The 19348-nt window shown below is 38.5% G+C and overlaps 2 protein-coding genes across 8 annotated transcripts in view; one reads left to right on the forward strand and one right to left on the reverse strand.

Annotated features, from left to right (window-relative positions):
- LOC147343647 (uncharacterized) overlaps positions 1–19348 on the forward strand; it is a 301851-nt gene that overhangs the window by 60950 nt on the left and 221553 nt on the right. The gene's annotated exons all lie outside the window — the stretch shown is intronic.
- Positions 1–19348, reverse strand: part of TUSC3 (tumor suppressor candidate 3) — a 197813-nt gene that overhangs the window by 8311 nt on the left and 170154 nt on the right. For 4 of the 6 annotated variants that reach the window (XM_086380715.1, XM_086380714.1, XM_086380713.1 and 1 more), the window contains 2 exons: positions 12276–12350; positions 6668–6758 (listed from right to left, as the gene is read on the reverse strand). In XM_086380715.1, coding sequence (XP_086236841.1) covers positions 6668–6758; positions 12276–12350 — 166 coding nt within the window. The remainder of the gene's footprint in view (positions 1–6667; positions 6759–12275; positions 12351–19348) is intronic. The other 2 variants (XR_015156324.1, XR_015156325.1) reach the window with 1 other exon arrangement.

Genomic DNA, 19348 nt, shown 5'->3' on the forward strand with positions numbered 1-19348 from the left:
TCTTCTCCAACACCGTGGTTCAAAAGCATTTAATTCTTTGGTGATGAGCTTTCTTTATGGTTCAACTCTCACATCCATACATGACTACTGGAAAAACCATAGCTTTGACTAGATGGACCTCTGACAGCAAAGTAATGTCTCTGCTTTTTAATACACTGTCTAGGTTTGTCAGCTTGTCTTTCAAGGAGGGCGAGTCTTTTATTTTCATGGCTGTGGTCACCATCTGCCCTGATTTTGGAATCCAGGAAAATAAAGTCTGTCACTGTTTCCATTGTTTCCCCATCTATTTGCCATGAAGTGATGGGACCAGATGCCATGATCTTAGCTTTTGAATGTTGAGTTTTAAGCCAGCTTTTTCATTCTCCTCTTTCACTTTCATCAAGAGGCTCTTTAGTTCCTCTTTGCTTTCTGCCATAAGGGTGATGTTATCTGTATATCTGAGGTTATTACTATTTCTCCCGGCAATCTTGATTCCAGCCTGTTCTTCATCCAGCCTGGCATTTCACATGATGTACTCTGCACAGAAGTTAAATAAGCAGGGTGACAATATACAGCCTTGACAAACTCCTTTCCCAGTTTGGAACCAGTCTGTTGTTCCATGTCCAGTTTTAACTGTTGCTTCTTGACCTGCATATAGATCCTCAGGAGGCAGGTAAGGTGGTCTAGTATTCCCCTCTCTTGAAGAATTTTCCACAGATTGCTGTGGTCCACACAATCAAAGGCTTTGGCATAGTCAATGAAGCAAAAGTAGATATTTTTCTGGAACTATCTTGCTTTTTCTATGATCCAACAGATGCCGGCAATTTGATCTCTGGTCCCTCTGCCTTTTCTAAATCCAGCTTTAACTCTTGATATGAATAATATGTTTATTATTATAATCGTTCATAATAAAACTGATAAAATTTCTGAGAAAAATTTTATTCTGAAGGAAAATGATGCAATGAATCGAAAACAAATCCCAAAGCAGTATATAACATTACTAGGGTAACCCTAGCATATATCCATGGGTTAGATTAATAAGAGCATAAAAACGTTCTAATGCAAAGCACATGTTTTTGTTCACAATGCTCCCATCTGCCAAATTTTGTTACCTCAAAGGGTTGCTGTACATGTGATGAAAGAAACATACATAACCTGTCCTACCAACTTTACAAAGCAAGAAGATGAGTGAGTGGAGAGGGATGGTCTAAGAGGGCTGGATGGATTTATGGAAGCTTGATGAATGATGCATCACCATATCCACAGAAAAGACACGATGCAGAAACAAGCAGAAGTTCTTAAGAGTCTGAAGAGGAATACTAGGAAGCTTTAACGTGATAAGAGAAGAGATGGTGAAACTAAAAGAATGATTTAGGTAGGGTTACAGGAGGGCTGGATGGCTGAGTCCTGCAACAGCCCAGCAAATCACAGAGCTCACGAGAGCTGGGCCACAGCCGGGTCCCTGCCTTCACGTCTCTGTAATGCCACGTCCCACTCTTTCAGTGCACCTATCTTCCCAGGCTGCTGCTGCTGCTTTTTCAATGCTGGGCTCTGTTCTGATGCTGTTTCTTGGCAGCACTTGTAGGGTTTTCATCTAAACTATGTCAAATTTCATATTCATAAACCACCCTGGGGCATGATTTCCATCTGACTTCTTATAGGACATTTCATCTTACTTCCAGTCCCATGAAGCCAGCTGCCAGCAAGCCCCCTCCTCATTTAGCCTGGTGGGCCCCTGACAAGGGGGTGGGATTGGGACCCAATAAGCATGGTGTGGGGGGCACACTCATAGAAAAATAAAACCAGAATATACTCTGGTTCAGAAATGCTCACAATGGAAAGCTAAGGTGAGGCCTAGAATATGTATTTTAAAAAGCTTCTCAGGTAATTTACATGTCCACTCTTGTAAAGACCAGAGGATTAGAGTTTTATACAATCAATACTAAATGACAGCTACTCCTTGGGAAAAGTACAAATTAAACTCCTCACATCATGACAAAATACAATGCTGTCAAATGTAATATTATTCTTGGAACTAGTAAAATTCAACTTTACTTGTTCTATCAGAGCAGGATCGTGACCAGGAACATCTAGATAGGAAATCCTATTTTTGTTGGATTGTGCCCATCTTTGCATGAAAAGTTCCCTTGGTATCTCTAATTTTCTAGAAGAGATCTCTAGTCTTTCCCATTCTACTGTTTTCTTCTGTTTCTTTGCACTGATCACTGACGAAGGCTTTCTTATCTCTTTGTGCTATTCTTTGGAACTCTGCATTCCGATGGGTATATCTTTCCTTTTCTCCTTAGTCTTTCGCTTCTGTTCTTTTCACAGCTATTTGTCAAGCATTTTGCCTTTTAACACTTCTCAATCTTGGTGATGGTCTTGATCCCTGCCTCCTGTACAATGTCATGAACCTCCGTCCATAGTTCTTCAGGCATAGTTCTTTAGTTCATACTCTATCAGATCTAATCCCTTGAATCTATTTCTCACTTCCACTGTATAGTTGATAGGAATTTGATTTAGGTCATATCTGAATGGTCTAGTGGTTTTCCCTACTTTCTTCAATTTAAGTCTTAATTTGGCAATAAGGAGTTCATTATCTGAGCCACAGTCAGCTCCTGGTCTGGTTTTGCTGACTGTATAGAGCTTCTCCATCTTTGGCTGCTAAGAATAGAATCAATCTGATTTCAGTATTGACCATCTGGTTATGTCCAGGTGTAGAATCTCTTCTCTTGTGTTGTTGGAAGATGATGTTTGCTATGACCAGTGCGTTCTCTTGGCAAAACTCTATTAGCCTTTGCCCTGCTCCATTCTGTACTCCAAGGTCAAATTTGCCTGTTAGTTCAAGTATTTCTTGACTTCCTACTTTTGCATTCCAGTCCCCTATAATGAAAAGGACATCATATTGGGGTGTTAGTTCTAGAAGGTCTTGTAGGTCTCCATAGAACTGTTCAACTTCAGCTTCTTCAGCATTACTGGTCAGAGTATTTTCTTCAAGAAAATTAGAGATACCAAGGGAGCTTTCCATGCAAAAATGGGCACAATAAAGGACAGAAATGGTATGGACCTGACATAAGCAGAATATATTAAGAGGTGGCAAGAATACACAGAAAAACTGTACAAAGAAGATCTTCACGACCCAGATAATCATGGTGGTATGATCACTGACCCAGAGCCAGACATCCTAGAAAGCGAAATCAAGTGGGCCTTAGGAAGCATCACTATGAACAAAGCTAGTGGAAGTGATGGAATTCCAGTTGCACTGTTTCAAATCCTAAAAGCTGATGCTGTAAAAGTGTTTCACTCAATATGCTAGCAAATTTGGAAAATTCAGCAGTGGCCATAGGACTGGAAAAGATCAGTTTTCATACCAATCCCAAAAAAAGGCAATGCCAAAGAATGCTCAAACTACCACTCAATTGCACTCATCTTACACGCTAGCAAAGTAATGCTCAAAATTCTCCAAACCAGGCTTCAGCAATATGTGAACTGTGAAATACCAGATGTTCAAGCTGGATTTAGAAAAGGCAGAGGAACCAGAGATCAAATTGCCACATCCACTGGATCATCAAAAAAGCAAGAGAATACCAGAAAAACATCTACTTCTGCTTCATTGACTATGCCAAAACCTTTGACTGTGTGGATCACAACAAACTGGAAAATTCTGAAAGAGATGGGAATACCACACCACCCTGACCCTCTTCCTGAGAAATCTGTATTCAGTCCAAGAAGCAACAATTAGAATGGGACATGGAACAACAGACTGGTTGCAATCATGAAAGGAGTATGTCAAGGCTGTATACTGTCAGCCTGCTTATTTAACTTATATGCAGAGTACATCATGCGAAATGCTGGGCGGAATGAAGCACAAGCTGGAATCAAGATTGCTAGGAGAAATATCAATAACCTCAGATAAGCAGATGATACCACCCTTATGGCAGAAAGCAAAGAAGAACTAAAGAGCCTCTTGGTGAAAGTGAAAGAGGAGAGTGAAAAAGTTGGCTTAAAGTGCAACATTCAGAAAACTAAGATCATGGCATCCAGTCCCATCACTTCATGGCAAACAGATGGGAAAACAGTGGAAACAGTGTCAGACTTTATTTTCTTGAGCTCCAAAATCACTGCAGATGGTGACTGCAGGGTAGCTCAGATGGTAAAGCGTCTGCCTACAATGTAGGAGACCCAGGTTCAATCCCTGGGTCGGGAAAATCCCCTGGACAAGGAAATGGCAACCCACTCCAGTACTCTTGCCTGGAAAATCCCATGGACTGAGGAGCCTGGTAGGCTACAGTCCATGGGGTCGCAAAGAGTCAGACATGACTGAGTAACTTCACTTCACGTTCTTGGAAGTAAAATTATGACCAACCTAGACAGCATATTAAAAAGCAGAGATATTACTTTGCCAACAAAAGTCCATGTAGTCAAAGCTATGGTTTTTCCAGTAGTCATGTATGCATGTGAGAGTTGGACCATAAAGAAAGCTGAGCGCTGAAGAATTGATGCTTTTGAACTGTGGTGCTGAAGACTCTTGAGAGTCCCTTGGACTGCAGGGAGATCAAACCAGTCTATCCTAAAGGAAATCAGTCCTGAATATTCATTGGAAGGAGTGCCGCTGAAGCTGAAACTCCAGTACTTTGGCCACCTCATGCAAAGAACTGACTCATTTGAAAAGACCCTGATGCTGGGAAAGATTGAAGGCAGAGGAGAAGGGGACAACAGAGGATGAGATGGTTGGATGGCATCACTGACTTGACGGACATGAGTTTGAGTAAACTCCGGGAGTTTGTGATGGACAGAGAGGCTTGGCATGCTGCGGTCCATGGGGTCGCAAAGAATCAGACGTGACTGAGCGACTGAACTGAACTCAACTGACTCTTGTTGGATTAGGTGCTCTGATGTGTAAGGAGAGCTAGAACTTGCTCTTTACCTTCCTCCGTTTTCTGTCAACTAAATAGGTTTTAAGAATCACATAACTTATGACACTTTCCTTTTTATAATTTAGATACCTTTCATTGACACTGTAAATGCTGTAGGTTGAAATGAATAAATGTTTTTTAAGTAAATGAAAACTTAAGTAATAGAAATATTCTTCTACAGATTCTGTTAATGGAATACATGCAAGTCAAACTGAGACTCTAATCATACAGAACCATGATCCTCAATCTAGGGTAGGGGAGAAGAAGAACAGAAACTTCATCTTTCTTGGGCCTACTTCATCTTGGATTTGATTCTTCTGACTTCATATTTTCAAAACCAAAATGAAATAGCCAGACAGCATCAAGAATAAAAACCAAGAAATTGGAGACTTTACTTGGCCTTTCTTATTAAACTTCTTGCCCTCAGACCTTTATACTGCAGACCAGATTAAAGGCAGATGGTCCCACAGCTCACATCTGATATTCAGATTTCTTCTACTCCTTGAGTACGTTTATTTTTAATGGATATGAGAAGTCTTGGAAATGTGCCTCTGCCCATATGAAAAGATACAGAGGCAGGGTTGAAGTGTTTTACTCTTTACTATAAGCCCTTAATCAGATCTCTCTGTCATGGGAATAGTTCTGTGCCCCAGATAAAGCTACACATTGCTGCCATCACCTATGCAGAAACATTTTCTTGAAGTAATTGCTCAGTTCACAATGACAACCCACTCCAGTATTCTGGAGAATTCCATGGACACAGGAACCTGGCAAGCTACAGTCCATGGGGTCACAGAGAGTCGGATACTACACAGTGATTGTCATTCATTCACTTACCTGCAAGAGGGATGTGAATTATGAGATTTTATTTTCTGTCAATATATCATGAGCTCTACTATCTCAACAGAAAGTTCTCAAAATCTCGGAGAAAAGGGACCTTTACTGCTTCACTGGGGAGGAGGATGCTCCCTACAGAAAGTGGAATACTTATTCCTTTGAGACAAGTTAAGGGAGGAATGGTCAAGAAATGAACCTGTGCCTACTTCCTGACCTGGATAACTGTAATCTGGCGTGTCAGTTGTACTTTGCTTTAGTAAGAATAATAGTTTGGTTATAATAACGTTGTTTCAGAATGATTTTCAACATCTTCCCATCCCCAATTATCAAACTATGTTGATGAAAAACTTAGGAGATGTTCTTTTATGACAGCTTGTAGTGACCAGGGATTCTTTTATCATTTCATTTTCCATTCATGTTGCCATTCCTTATTTGAAAAGCTAAAACTTTGAAGAATTCAAAATATGATGGGAGTTTGCTGGACACTGAACACTAGATTATATGAGAAAAAATTTGTAAATGAAGTAAAAATCATGAATAGGCAAACCAAAACAAGAAGAAATTTTGATAAATTCCACAAAGTTGAAAACTCATTTTGTTATGTGTGTCTGTATATATATGTAATGTATACATACATACATACATATATCCACACACACACACATACATATGCATGCAACATATATCTAAAATGAAACCATCATATACAAAGGAGGGCAGGTACCATGCCTTATATATATATCTCCTTCATATAATCTGTGCTGAACACATAGTAGGTGCTCAAAAACTTGCTTAACAGAGTTTAAGATGACTTGGCAAATAAAGTAGCTACTTTATATTAATCCTTAAATACATGTTAGAAACATAAAAACATGAAATTCGGTTTATTCTATTAGTTTAAAATGAAAACATTCATATTAGTATAATGATATTACCTGTAAGGGTAGCCGTGGTACTTGGAACGAAATATTGAAAGTAAAAAACTGAAGAAGAAGACCACCAGGCCTAATCCCACGAGACAAATAACTAGAAAGAAACAGAAAACTCCATTAGTCTAGACACACACAACACAAATGTTTATATTTTTAAAAAGCATTCAGTTAATTACACATACTTACATGTAACAGCTCATGGCACATACAGGTACCACAAACCAGATAATCACTATTTTCCACATTCTTCTCAATGACAATTTACTACTTGGAGTATGAAAACAAAACAAAACAAAAAAGTGATTGATCTAAGTTTCTGGGTGGTATTCTTCTCTTACAAAATTCCTACAAGTACTAAAAATGCCCCCGGAGGGACCAAAACCAAACACAGCAAAATGTGATAAACCACAAATGAGATGATCAGTCCCTGCACTGTGAAGTACGGGCTATATTAGCAGAGACATCTACAGTACTGGAATGTGCAATATAATTTTATTTTCAGATGCCATGCAGTATTTACAAAGAAATGCAATTTTACATGATTGGCTAGATTATTGCTTCAGTAAACACCTGTTACTTAAAAGTGGTAGTTCATCCCAGCATCCCGCAAGCCAGTAACCAAAGGCTTGGGGTGTGAGAAAATACAGACTCTGTGACAGTCAAAGAGGGAAAACCAACCCTAAAGAGCTGGTGATGGTGTCAAGGCATTACTGTTCGTTTTAGAGGAACAAGTGGTATATGTTACAGCAGAATCCGCTGGGCTGTGATTTAGGTTTCCAGCATCACTTTATCCCTCACAAGTTGACAACAGGGACATTTCTTTCCCTTTCTGTTATGGTTAGGAAGATTTTACTCTAAAGTAGATGACTAATCAAATATATATTATGAAATATATGCAAATACATCTACTAGGTTTTTAATTAAATTTGCTAGCAGTAAATTCTTTAAATGCTTAAAAATCTGAGCCAATTAAATGCAGGTATGTTTAGAATAAAAATATATATTTAGAGAAATGGAAATTTACCTAAATCTGCTCTGTAAATAAGTTCTTTTAATAAGAAATACCTAAAGATTTCTTAGGAATTAAACATATGCATGATACCTGTATCCTTTCATTAGTTTCAGGGAATTCTTTAAAAACACTGGGCTATCTAATATGATTAATTATAAAAGAAAGGGGAAGATAAAAGAGATTAAACATGCCAAGACAGAAGAAAACAAGGGAGATTAAATAATTCTATATGCTTCTATAGTGATGAACTATAATTTTTAACTTATTCTAGCATATAAATTAGACCAGGTTTAATTACAATCCTAGAAATCAGTGGAGACTTTAGGAAATTGTTAAAACATGATCCAGAAGCCTGTTGGTCAGTTTTCCTTCAACTCTGTAGGAATATCACTCTCTCAGTTTTGAGAACAAACTGTGAAAAATCCTAAGTACTTAATAGCATTCAGTTGCAGCCTCTGTGACATTTCATATGTAACACACATGCACATGAATTTCAAATGAATTTTGGCAGAAAATAAAGCAAAAAAAAAAAAAAAAAAGCGGCTGAATACTGCAAAAATGAAAACCATCTTTTCCCCCCGAAACTGTAGAATGCCCAGACAGACAGACACCAGCCACCTGACGTAGCAACTTTGCTTACAATAATCTTAGTGCACCTAGAATGAATGACATGTTGCTTTACTTTACATTTTCCTACATTTGGTATGACCACACACTTCTTCCTTCCCTCAGTCTTTTTCCAGGAGCTGAGTAAAACACTTTATCACTCCCTTTGCTGTTTACAGTATGCAAAGGCAAAAAGATAGGAAACTTAAAGATGAACTCCCCAAGTCAGTAAGTACCCAATATGCTACTGAAGATCAGTGGAGAAATAACTCCAGAAAGAATGAAGAAATGGAGACAAAGCAAAAACTACACCCAGTTGTGGATGTGACTAGTGATGAAAGTCAAGTCTGATGTCGTAAAGAGCAATACTGTATAGGAATCTGGAATTTTAGGTCCATGAATCAAGGCAAATTGGAAGTGGTCAGACAGGAGATGGCAAGAGTGAACCTCAACATTTTAGCCATCAATGGACTAAGATGGACTGGAATGGGCGAATTTAACTCAGATGACCTTATATCTACTACTGTGGGCAAGAATCCCTTAGAAGAAATGGAGGAGCCCTCATAGTCAACAAAAGAGTCTGAAATGCAGTACTTGGATGCAATCTCAAAAACGACAGAATGATCTTTGTTTCCAAGGCAAACCATTCAATATCACAGTAATCCAAGTCTATGCCCTGACCAGTAATGCTGAAAAAGCTGAAGTTGAACAGTTCTATGAAGACCTACAAGACCTTCTAGAACTAACACCCGAAGAAGATGTCCTTTGCATTATAAGGGACTGGAATGCAAAAGTGAGAAGTCAAGAGATACCTGGGGTAACAGGCAAATTTGGCCTTGGAGAACAAAACAAAGCAGGTCAAACGCTAACGGAGTTTTGGCAAGGGAACACGCTGGTCATAGCAAACATCCTCTTCCAACAACACAAGAGAAGACTCTACACATGGACATAACCAGATGGTCAATACCAAAATCAGACTGATTATCTTCTTTGCATCCAAAGATGGAGAAGCTCTATTCAGTCAGCAAAAACAAAACAGGGAGCTGACTGTAGCTCAAATCATGAATTCCTTATTGCCAAATTCAGACTTAAATTGAACAAAGTAGGGAAATCACTAGGCCATTCAGGTATGACCTAAATCAAATCCCTTACGATTATACAGTGCAAGTGAGAAATAGATTCAAGAGATTAGATCTGATAGACAGAGTGCCTAAAGAACTATGGATGGAGGTTTGTGACATTGTACAGGAGGCAGGGATCAAGACCATCCCCAAGAAAAAGAAATGCAAAAAGGCAAAATGGTTGCCTGAGGAGGCCTTACAAATAGCTGAGAGAAGAGAAGCTAAAGACAAAGGAGAAAAGGAAAGATATACCCATCTGAATGCAGAGTTCCAAAGAATAGCAAGGAGAGGTTTAAGAAAGCCTTCGTCAGTGATCAGTGCAAAGAACAGAGGAAAACAACAGAACGGGAAAGACCAGAGATCTCTTCAAGAAAATAAGAGATACGAAGGGAACATTTCATGCAGAGATGGGCAAAATAAAGGACAGAAATGGTATGGACCTAACAGAAGCAGAAAATATTAAGAACAAGTGGCAAGAATACACAGAAGAACTATACCAAAAAGATCATGACCCAGATAACCATGTTGGTGACTACAGCCATGAAATTAAAAGACCTTTGTTCCTTGGGAGAAAAGCTATGACAAACCTAGAGAGCATATTAAAAAGCAGAGACATTACTTTGCCAACAAAGGTCTGTCTTGTCAAAGCTATGATTTTTCCAGTAGTCATGTATGGATGTGAGAGTTCGACTATAAAGAAAGCTGAGTGCCGAAAAACTGAGGCTTTTGAACTGTAGTGTTGGAGAAGACTTTATTTTATTTTATTTTTTAACTTTACAATATTGGAGAAGACTCTTGAGAGTCCCTTGAGCTGCAGGGAGATCAAACCAGTCCATCCTAAAGGAAATCAGTCCTGAATATTCATTGGAAGGACTGCCGCTGAAGCTGAAACTCCAATACTTTGGCCACCTGATGCAAAGAATTGACTCATTGGAAAAGGCCCTGATGCTGAGAAAGACTGAAGGCAGGAGGAGGAGGAGACGACAGAGGATGAGATGAACATAAGTTTGAGTAAACTCCGGGAGTTGGTGCTAGACAGGGAAGCCTGGCGTGCTGCAGTCCATGGGGTCACAAAATGTTGGACACGACTGAGTGACTGAACTAAATTGAACACTTGATATATACCATGGGAAATGTGTCTCAAAATGTGATCAAGTAAAACAGAAGCTATTTACTTGATTGGAGCAAAGTAATGGAACTGAGGTACAGGCACATGGGGAAGGAAGAGGACTTGGGGAGGAGTCAGTGGTGACCCAACAAACCACGCACTGCAGCTGTTCCCAGGTAACATCCTTGTGAGAAGAACGTGCAAAGAGGGCACAGACGGATTCTGATCTGGGCAACGGTAATCACAGCGCTTGCACTATATCCAGAATAAAAACCACACTGGGATCAAAAGGGCAGATTTCAAAATATATTTCCCCTTCCGCACTCCTCCTCTCTCTCCCATGCACTCGCTTGTGCACTCCTCTCGCACACACATACACAAATAAAGTGGCAGTGGGGGGGGCTGAAGTGATTTTATATATATATTACACACTATCTCACTACTTTAATGTGATAGGATGTATGATAAATATATGAACATGTAAGAATTTGTCCTTATATAAATACTACTCGTTGGTCCCAAGAACATCACATTCTTTATGCAAATGATAAATCATAAAATGATGTTCTGAACAATGATTAAGTAAACAAAGTAATGCATTCCTTGCTTCTGTGGTTTCTTTATAACAGTATGTAAATGGCATCAGGGGAAATGAGGGTAAAGGATCTATTACATCCAAAATATTTCAACACTAAAGATCCCTAAGGATTGTATTTAGAAATCACTGTGACTGACTGACATTCATGTCACCATAGCTAAAACTCCCCATAAAGAAAATAAGTCTGGATTTGTATTTTAAACTTTTTAATAAATTAAGAATCTTCTCCAGATGCCTATGTTCCTCATACATACATTCTGGATTTTAATAGGGTTCAGAAATGCAAAGCATATTGATAAAAATCTTAATTATAGGTTTGTGGAAGCATAATCATAAATTCACATAGGGACTTTATATCAATTATGGGAAGATTTGTGGCAGGAAATACTGAATTTAAGGCTCTCTCACATTCTTTGACCCGTGCTCCTGAGGGCAGAAGATTTTTCCTGTGTTTTTTCCCTTTTCTTGCCAAAAACACTTCATAAAAATGTGTAATCTCTTACTGGAACTCCCTGAGGGGAACAGCTCTGTCAAAGGATAAAATAGTCACCTGGTTAAGACACAAAGCTGAGACTCGGTAGAGTTGTGAATCTTGGAATATCACTGGAAAAGGCAAAAACCCTGAAAAAGATAGTACCACAAGATGCCCCCTTTCAAAATGTAGCTCAAAAGAGGTTTTGGAGGTAGTTGGAAGGCATTATAATACTTCGGGGTACAACACTTACACACAAACTTCTCTGTCTGAATCAGTCCTTGAATGCATAGATGGCTCTTGTGGCATAAGGGACATATCATTAGCCTATAAAACCTCTGAAGACTCTGTCCCTAGAACTTTCCCCCTCTTCCTGTACGGTGGACATGACCAAAGAGACCATAACTTCAGCAGAGATAAATCAAACCACCCCCAACAAGGGTGAATAACAACTTTTCTTTACACCCAATTCCACAGAAAAGCACCAATCCCATTTTGGAAGAAATGTATTTTTAAATATTTGTGCACACACCACACATCCAAGAAAGAGAAAAAAGTAAGAAACGCTGCAGCTGTCTTCAAACCAGAACCTTTCTTAAGAAGTTCATTTACAAAGGATTTTTATCTATTTCCCATTTGATTTAAATGAACTTGACTAAAACAAACTTACAAAGATACCAACACAGAGACTTACTCCGTCTTTTTCCAACATCTCCCTTGGATGTTGCCGCTTCATTTAGAAGAACCATCCCCATGGTGATAGCAGCATCTATAGTAATTGTCAAGGAAACATTAGAAATAGATGCAAATAAAATCTATTAATTGTTCTGGACCTGAACATCATGTGTTCTGTACCAGAATGACTGAATTACACACGCACACAGAGGTGAATGCAACCTACTCTCCTGATACAAAATTACTGGTTTTCATGTATTTAAATAAATATGCCTTGATTTTTAGACTACATAACCTCAAACTTTGCTTTGTGAGATTTTTAAGGTCTAATTCTAAATGCTATTAAATTCCAGGACTTTAATAGTGCGTATGAATTATATACTCTCAAAACCAATAATGATATTGCACTTTATACATAAAGATATACATATACTAGTTACACTTAGAATGACATTTCATTGGGCAATCACAGAAAATTAGAATATACTCAGCATGGAACCAACCAACCAGCCTTGGCGGATGCCTAATATGTACAAGAGAGAAAGCTACTAAAAACCATCCCCTTGCCTGACAAAAATGTTTCTGTTGTTTAGTTGCAAAGTCATACGTGCCTCTTTGCAAACCCATGGACTGTAGTCCGCCAGGCTCCTCTGTCCATGAGATCCTCCAGGCAAGAACACTGGAGTGGGTTGCCATCTCCCTCTCCAGGGCATCTTCCTGACCCAGGCCTCTCCTGCACTGGCAGGCAGGCTCTTTACCACTGAGAAACCAGGGAAGCCCACCTGACATACATATACACATACCACTAAACTTTGAGGGAATTCGTGGTAACAGTTTGAAAACTTCTGAAATTTAGATAATTATAAGTTCTTTGTGTATCAATTGTGTAATGATGGGGATGTTACCAATAATCAACTGATAGAAAAATTAAAAGCTTATTTCACTGAAACTGCGGATAGACAGGAAATTTACTGCTTAACTTAGTTCTTTGAATTGATGGGACTGATGTAGATCCTTAAAAAGGAGTTCAATTAGGATTGCCCTTCCATTTTTTTCTGGCAACACCCTTTTATATTCATGTATAATTCTATCCATTTAAGTGTACAGACTTGCTGCTGCTGCTGCTAAGTCGCTTCAGTCGTGTCCGACTCTGTGTGACCCCATAGACGGCAGCCCACCAGGCTCCCCCATTCCTGGGATTCTACAGGCAAGAACACTGGAATGGGTTGCCATTTCCTTCTCCAATGCATGAAAGTGAAAAGTGAAAGTGAAGTCGCTCAGTCGTGTCCGACTCTTAGCAACCTCATGGACTGCAGCCCACCAGGCTCCTCCATCCATGGGATTTTCCAGGCAAGAGTATTGGAGTGGGGTGCCATTGCCTTCTCCGGTACAGACTTGAGCTACTGACAATTCACACAGATTTCTGGATTAATTTATCTCAAACACATTTTCAATACATGTTTGAAATATAAATCACATTTAAAAATTATTTTATATAGATACTACAAACAAAACAAATATTTATTTTATGATGCCATCTACTGAGTAGCTTCCAAAATATAACATTGGGGGAAATAGCACTATTTTTTACTTCTAGGTAAAAATAAAGTTTAGAAATTAAATGCTTTAAAATTTTAACTAGATGAAAGCTGTATATTAAAACAGTCTTAGGATAAAACTGGATATGTAAACACCCATGTGTACACTGTATGTGTTATTAGCACACAGAGACATAAATATTCACTTAGGGAGAAGTTATTAAGCAAATTACATTTTATTGGATATTAACTATGGTCAGTCAAGTGTAACATACCCCTGTTAATATCTTCGTAACATATATATATATATATATATATATATATATATACACTTTTTAAAAAAATTACTACTGTTCCTTCTGTAGGGCTTCCCTGATAGCTCAGTTGGTAGATTCCACCTGCAATGCAGGAAACCCCAGTTCGATTCCTACATCAGGAAGATCCGCTGGAGAACGGATAAGGCTACCCACACCAGTCTTCTTGGGCTTCCCTTCTAGCTCAGCTAGTAAAGAATCCATCTGCAATGTGGGAGACTTGGGTTCAATCCCTGAGCTGGAAAGATCCCCTGGAGAAGGGAAAGGTTACCCACTCCAGTATTGTGGCCTAGAGAATTCCATGGACTCTATGGTGCATGGGGTAGCAGAGTCGGAAGTGACTGAGCAACTTTCACCTTGTCAAAAATTGCTTTGTCACTTTGTCCCTCTGTAGATTTGAAAACGGCGTGACCAATGTATTTCTCATTTGATTGCTTTTGAACTTCACACAAATTCGAACAGTGTTATTACAAAGCTGTAAGATTTTCATCAGAGTATACTGATAGTTATTGCTTATCTTACTCAAGGACATTTGTTTTTGTTTCCAAGTGTTAAAAATACTCCTACAAGGAATATCTTCTTATATGTACATGTGAAATATTTTTTCTAGGGTCTACACCTAGAGGTAGAGTTTTTGAGAGGCTGATATATGTAGTTTCAAATTTACTAGGTATGATCATATTCTGTAAAACAAGTAGTGTTAAAAGAATTACCATTTTTTTACACTACACTAACACAGTTTTGCTGAACTATTGATTTTATCAAACTGTTGAGTAGGGATCTGTCTCACTAGTGAGTCAGAGTTTGTCTTTTGATATGTTAATTCCTTTTTTTGCTTAAGTTTTTGTATTGTGCTTACTTTTTTTTTTTTGCCCATTTTCCCATAAGTATATTTGCCTTTTCTTATTATCTTAGAAGATGCTTCAGTTTTTTCTGAATATGAATATTTTGAAGTGTTACATACAGATTCTTCTACTTGTCTTTTAAATTGTTTACTTATCAGAAGGTTGTCATTTCAGTATGGTCAAAATTGTTATTCTTTTCCTTTATGAGCTTTGGTTACTGTTTCTTACTTATGAAATTAATTCCTACCCCTAAGTCTTAGAAATACTCTGTTAGTTTTAGATATACAATATTAAGTGTCTGGACATTTAAATACGTTAGGAACTAATAATCACCAGAAGTCTAGTAACCACACGTCCCATACAGAGTTATTAAATGTTATCAACCATATTCCTTATGTTGTGTATTACATCCCCAAGACTACTTTAACACTGTAAGTTTGTGCCTCCTCGTCCCCTGTTTTGCTCAAGCCCTCACCCAGCTGCCCTTTGCAACCACCCTGTTTTCTGTACCTATGAATCTGCTTTTGGTTTGTTGTTTGTTCATTTGTTTTTTAGATTCCACATACAAGTGAGATCATAAAGTGCCCGCCTTTAACTTATTTCACTTAGCATGATCTTTTAGATTCATCCATGCTGCTGCAAATGGCAAGATTTTTCTTTTAATGGTTGAATATGTGTGTCTGTACATCGGATCTTCTTCACCTGTTTATCCACTGATGGACATTTCGGTTGTGTCCATATCTTGGCTACTGTAAATAATGCTGCAGCGAACAGAGAGGTGTATATATCCTTCTGAATTAGTTTTCATTTTCTTCAGGTAAATATTCAGAAAATTACTGAATCATATGCTAGTTCTATTTTTATTTTTTTAGAAACTTTCATACTGTTTCCCATAGTGGCTGTACCAAATGAGATTCCTCCAATCCTCATCAAGGTTTATTTGTTGTCTTCTTGATGACAGCCATTCTGACAGGTGTAAGGTGGTATCTTACTTGGATTTTATTTGCAGTTCCTTGATGATTAGTGATTTAGACTGTCTTTCCAAGTGACTGTTGGAATTATGTCTTCCTTAGAAAAGAGTTTAGTCCACTCAAGTCCTCCATCTAAACTGTGTTGTTTGTTTCTTGATATGAGTTGTGTATCTGGATATTAACTGCTTATTGGATATATAAACTACAAATATCTTCTCCCATTCAGTAAGCTACCTTTTCATTTTGTTGATGGCTTTTTTTCCAATGTGCAAAAAGCTTCTTAATTTGATGTAGTCTCACTTGTTTATATTTGCTTTTGTTTGCCTTGCCTAAGGAGACAGAGCGAAAAAATTATTGCCAAGACCCATGGCGAAGAGCATCCTGCCTGTGTGTCTTCTTTGAGGAATTTTACGCTTTCGGGTCTTACCTTTAAGTCTTTAATTCATTTTGACCTTATTTTGTATATGGTGTGAGAGAGTGGTCCAGTTTCGTTCTTCTGCATGTAGCTGTCCAGTTTTCCCAACACCATTTATTAACGGGGCTGTATTTTTCCCACTGCATATTCTTTCTTTTTTGTAGCTTAATCGACCATAAGTGCATGGGTTTATATTGGGCTCTCCAGTGTGTTCTGTTGATATGTGTCTCCATTTTTGTGCTGATTCTATACCGTTTCTCAGAGAAGGCAATGGCACCCCACTCCAGTACTCTTGCCTGGAAAATCCCATGGGCGGAGGAGCCTGGTAGGCTGCAGTCCACGGGGTCGCTAAGAGTCGGACACGACTGAGCGACTTCACTTTCACTTTTCACTTTCATGCGTTGGAGAAGGAAATGGCGACCCACTCCAGTGTTCTTGCCTGGAGAATCCCAGGGACGGGGGAGCCTGGTGGCTGCCGTCTATGGGGTCACACAGAGTCGGACACTACTGAAGTGACTTAGCATAGCATAGCATAGCATAGCATAGCGTTTCTATTACCATAGTGTTTTGTGCTGGGTCTTGGTTGCTGTGTGGGCTTTTCTCTGGTTGTGGAGAGAGGGGCTACTCTCTGGTGGTGCGTGGGCTTCTCGTTGCAGTGGCTCCTCTTGTTGCAGAGCATGTGTTCTAGGGCATGCAGGCTTCAGCAATTACAGCACGTGGGCTCAGTGTTTGTGGCTCATGGTCTCCAGAGTGTAGGCCCAGTAGCTATGGCACAAGGGCTTATTTGCCTTGTGGCATGTGGGATCTTCCCAGACCAGGGACTGAACTGGTGTCCCCTGCATTGCAAGGTGAATTCTTAACCCCTGGACCACCAAGGAAGCCACACAGCTTTTTAATACAGTTTGAAATCAGGGTCTGTGATACCTACACCTTTGTTCTTTCTCATGATTGCTTTGGCTAAACAGGGTCTTATGCAGTTCTGTGCAAATTTTAATTATTCTAGTTTTGTGAAAAATGGCACTAGTATTTTGAAAAGAACTGCACTGAATCTACAGATTGCTTTGGGCAGTATGGACTTTCTATATCTTTAACATAAGGCAGGTAATGTCATGGTTTTCCTCAGAGTACTCTCTACTCACAGTGAGATGGAAAGTTAATCATCTGAAGACCTCAAAATGACCTCCAGGTGGCACCTCATTTGTACCCTGATCCACTTCTATACCGCTCTGCCCTTGTTGGCTCTTATTCGTGTCCTTGGTATTTTTTCAACAAGAAGAACCCTCTGCCTCAGGATCTTTGCACCTGCTATTTCTCTATCTGAATGCTATTACCCTGAATGTCCGTATAACTCACTCCCTCACTTCCTTTGGGTTTTTGATCAAATGACAGTAGAGAAGCCTCCTTTGAACACTGTACTTCTTATCTTGCTTTATTTTTCTCTATTAACATTATTTTTTAAAAGAAATTTAGAACTTGTATCTTTTTAATTCATTTACTGTCTCTCTTCTGTCACTACAATGTTAGTGCCCAAAGGGTAGGGAGTTTATTTTGTTCACTATCTTACCCAGTACCAACTAGGCTCTGATATACATGATTGTAATCCTCAGTTTACACATAAGAAAACTGAAGCCATCAGAGATCCAAGTAACTTGTGCAAAGCCACAAAGTTAGTGAGTAAAAGGTACAAACCAAAAGAACACAGAAGAATTGAAGCAGGATGGTAACAGGGTTAGAAGAAAATGATGAAGGAACAGCAAAGGAACAAAACAGTTCAATCTGTTTAACAATGTATATCTTTATACTAAGCATAAAATTTTATATCAAGTGAAAATGCACTTAACAATATAATTGCATCTCTTTACAAATAATAAGAGAAATTCAGGGAAAGAAAGATAATAAAAAGTTAAAAGCAACTGTCTTGGGGTAATAAGGTTGTAGGGTTTTGTTTTCTATTATTTATACTCTACATAATAGTAGTTTGCAAACTTTTTCTGTGAAGGCCCAGAATGTAAATATTTGCGGCTATGCACGCTGTATGGTGTATTGTTACTACTCAATTCTGCTACTGTAGTGCAAAGTAATCACAGACAATTCACAAATGAATAGGTGTGGCTGTGTTCCAATAAAACTTAATTTATAAAAATATCAGTCAGGCTGGAATTGAACCTCGCTGGTCCTAGTTTGCCAACCCCTGCTATAGAGGATCTGAGACAGTGCCAAAGATACTCTAAACTGTTATGTCTGAGAGGAAGTTAGCTTTGCTCTTATGTGAAAATAAAGAAATGCAAAAATCCTTGTACACATGATCTCAAAGCAGGAACTTTAAAGCAAAGAGATTATTAGATATAGGTGTTATGTACAACCCCAATATAAAATACTTTATTAGAGGGCAGCAGGGTCAGGAACTAAGTGTGACTTTTTTACTTAGAATGTTTCCTGCAAAAGTGAGTTTTCTAGTCATTAACAAGGAAAGACCTGTGAACCTACTTTAAACTTGATGGCTGTAACTGAGATACGTGAATTACACTAAATGTCTTAAACTAGCCAACCCTCCTCTTTTATCTAAAAATACTTTTGAGCTTAAAAACTTTGAGCATTGAGCATTATTTAGGTCAAGTTCTATTCTGTCAATGAAAATAATTTTTGGTAAAAGAGAGCCTACATAATAGTTATCATTTGGGGGAAAAATCACATTTGTAATGTAAACATTTTTAGATGATGTACTGATTTATAAACACAGGAAAAAGCTTTGACTGTAACATCTGCCAGAGTTAATGTGTAGGGCTTCCTTTATTGGGTGGAAGGCTGACTGATTAATGAAAGCTCTTACAAATCTCTGAGAGATTCTGTGTCAAACTCTGGAATAACAGATACTTTTCTGTCATAAACTGATGGGTGTAACCATTTAACTAAGCCTTATTAAAGAATCTCAACATTAAGAGATATAAATATATACCAGCTAAATGGTAATGTTCCTGAAACTTTTTCTATTGTCCTGAGATTAATGTC

The sequence above is a fragment of the Bos grunniens genome, chromosome 27, assembly GCF_055505025.1.
Source record: "Bos grunniens cultivar Pamir isolate PY7600 chromosome 27, Bosgru_T2T1.0, whole genome shotgun sequence".
NCBI classification, from domain to species: domain Eukaryota; kingdom Metazoa; phylum Chordata; class Mammalia; order Artiodactyla; family Bovidae; genus Bos; species Bos grunniens.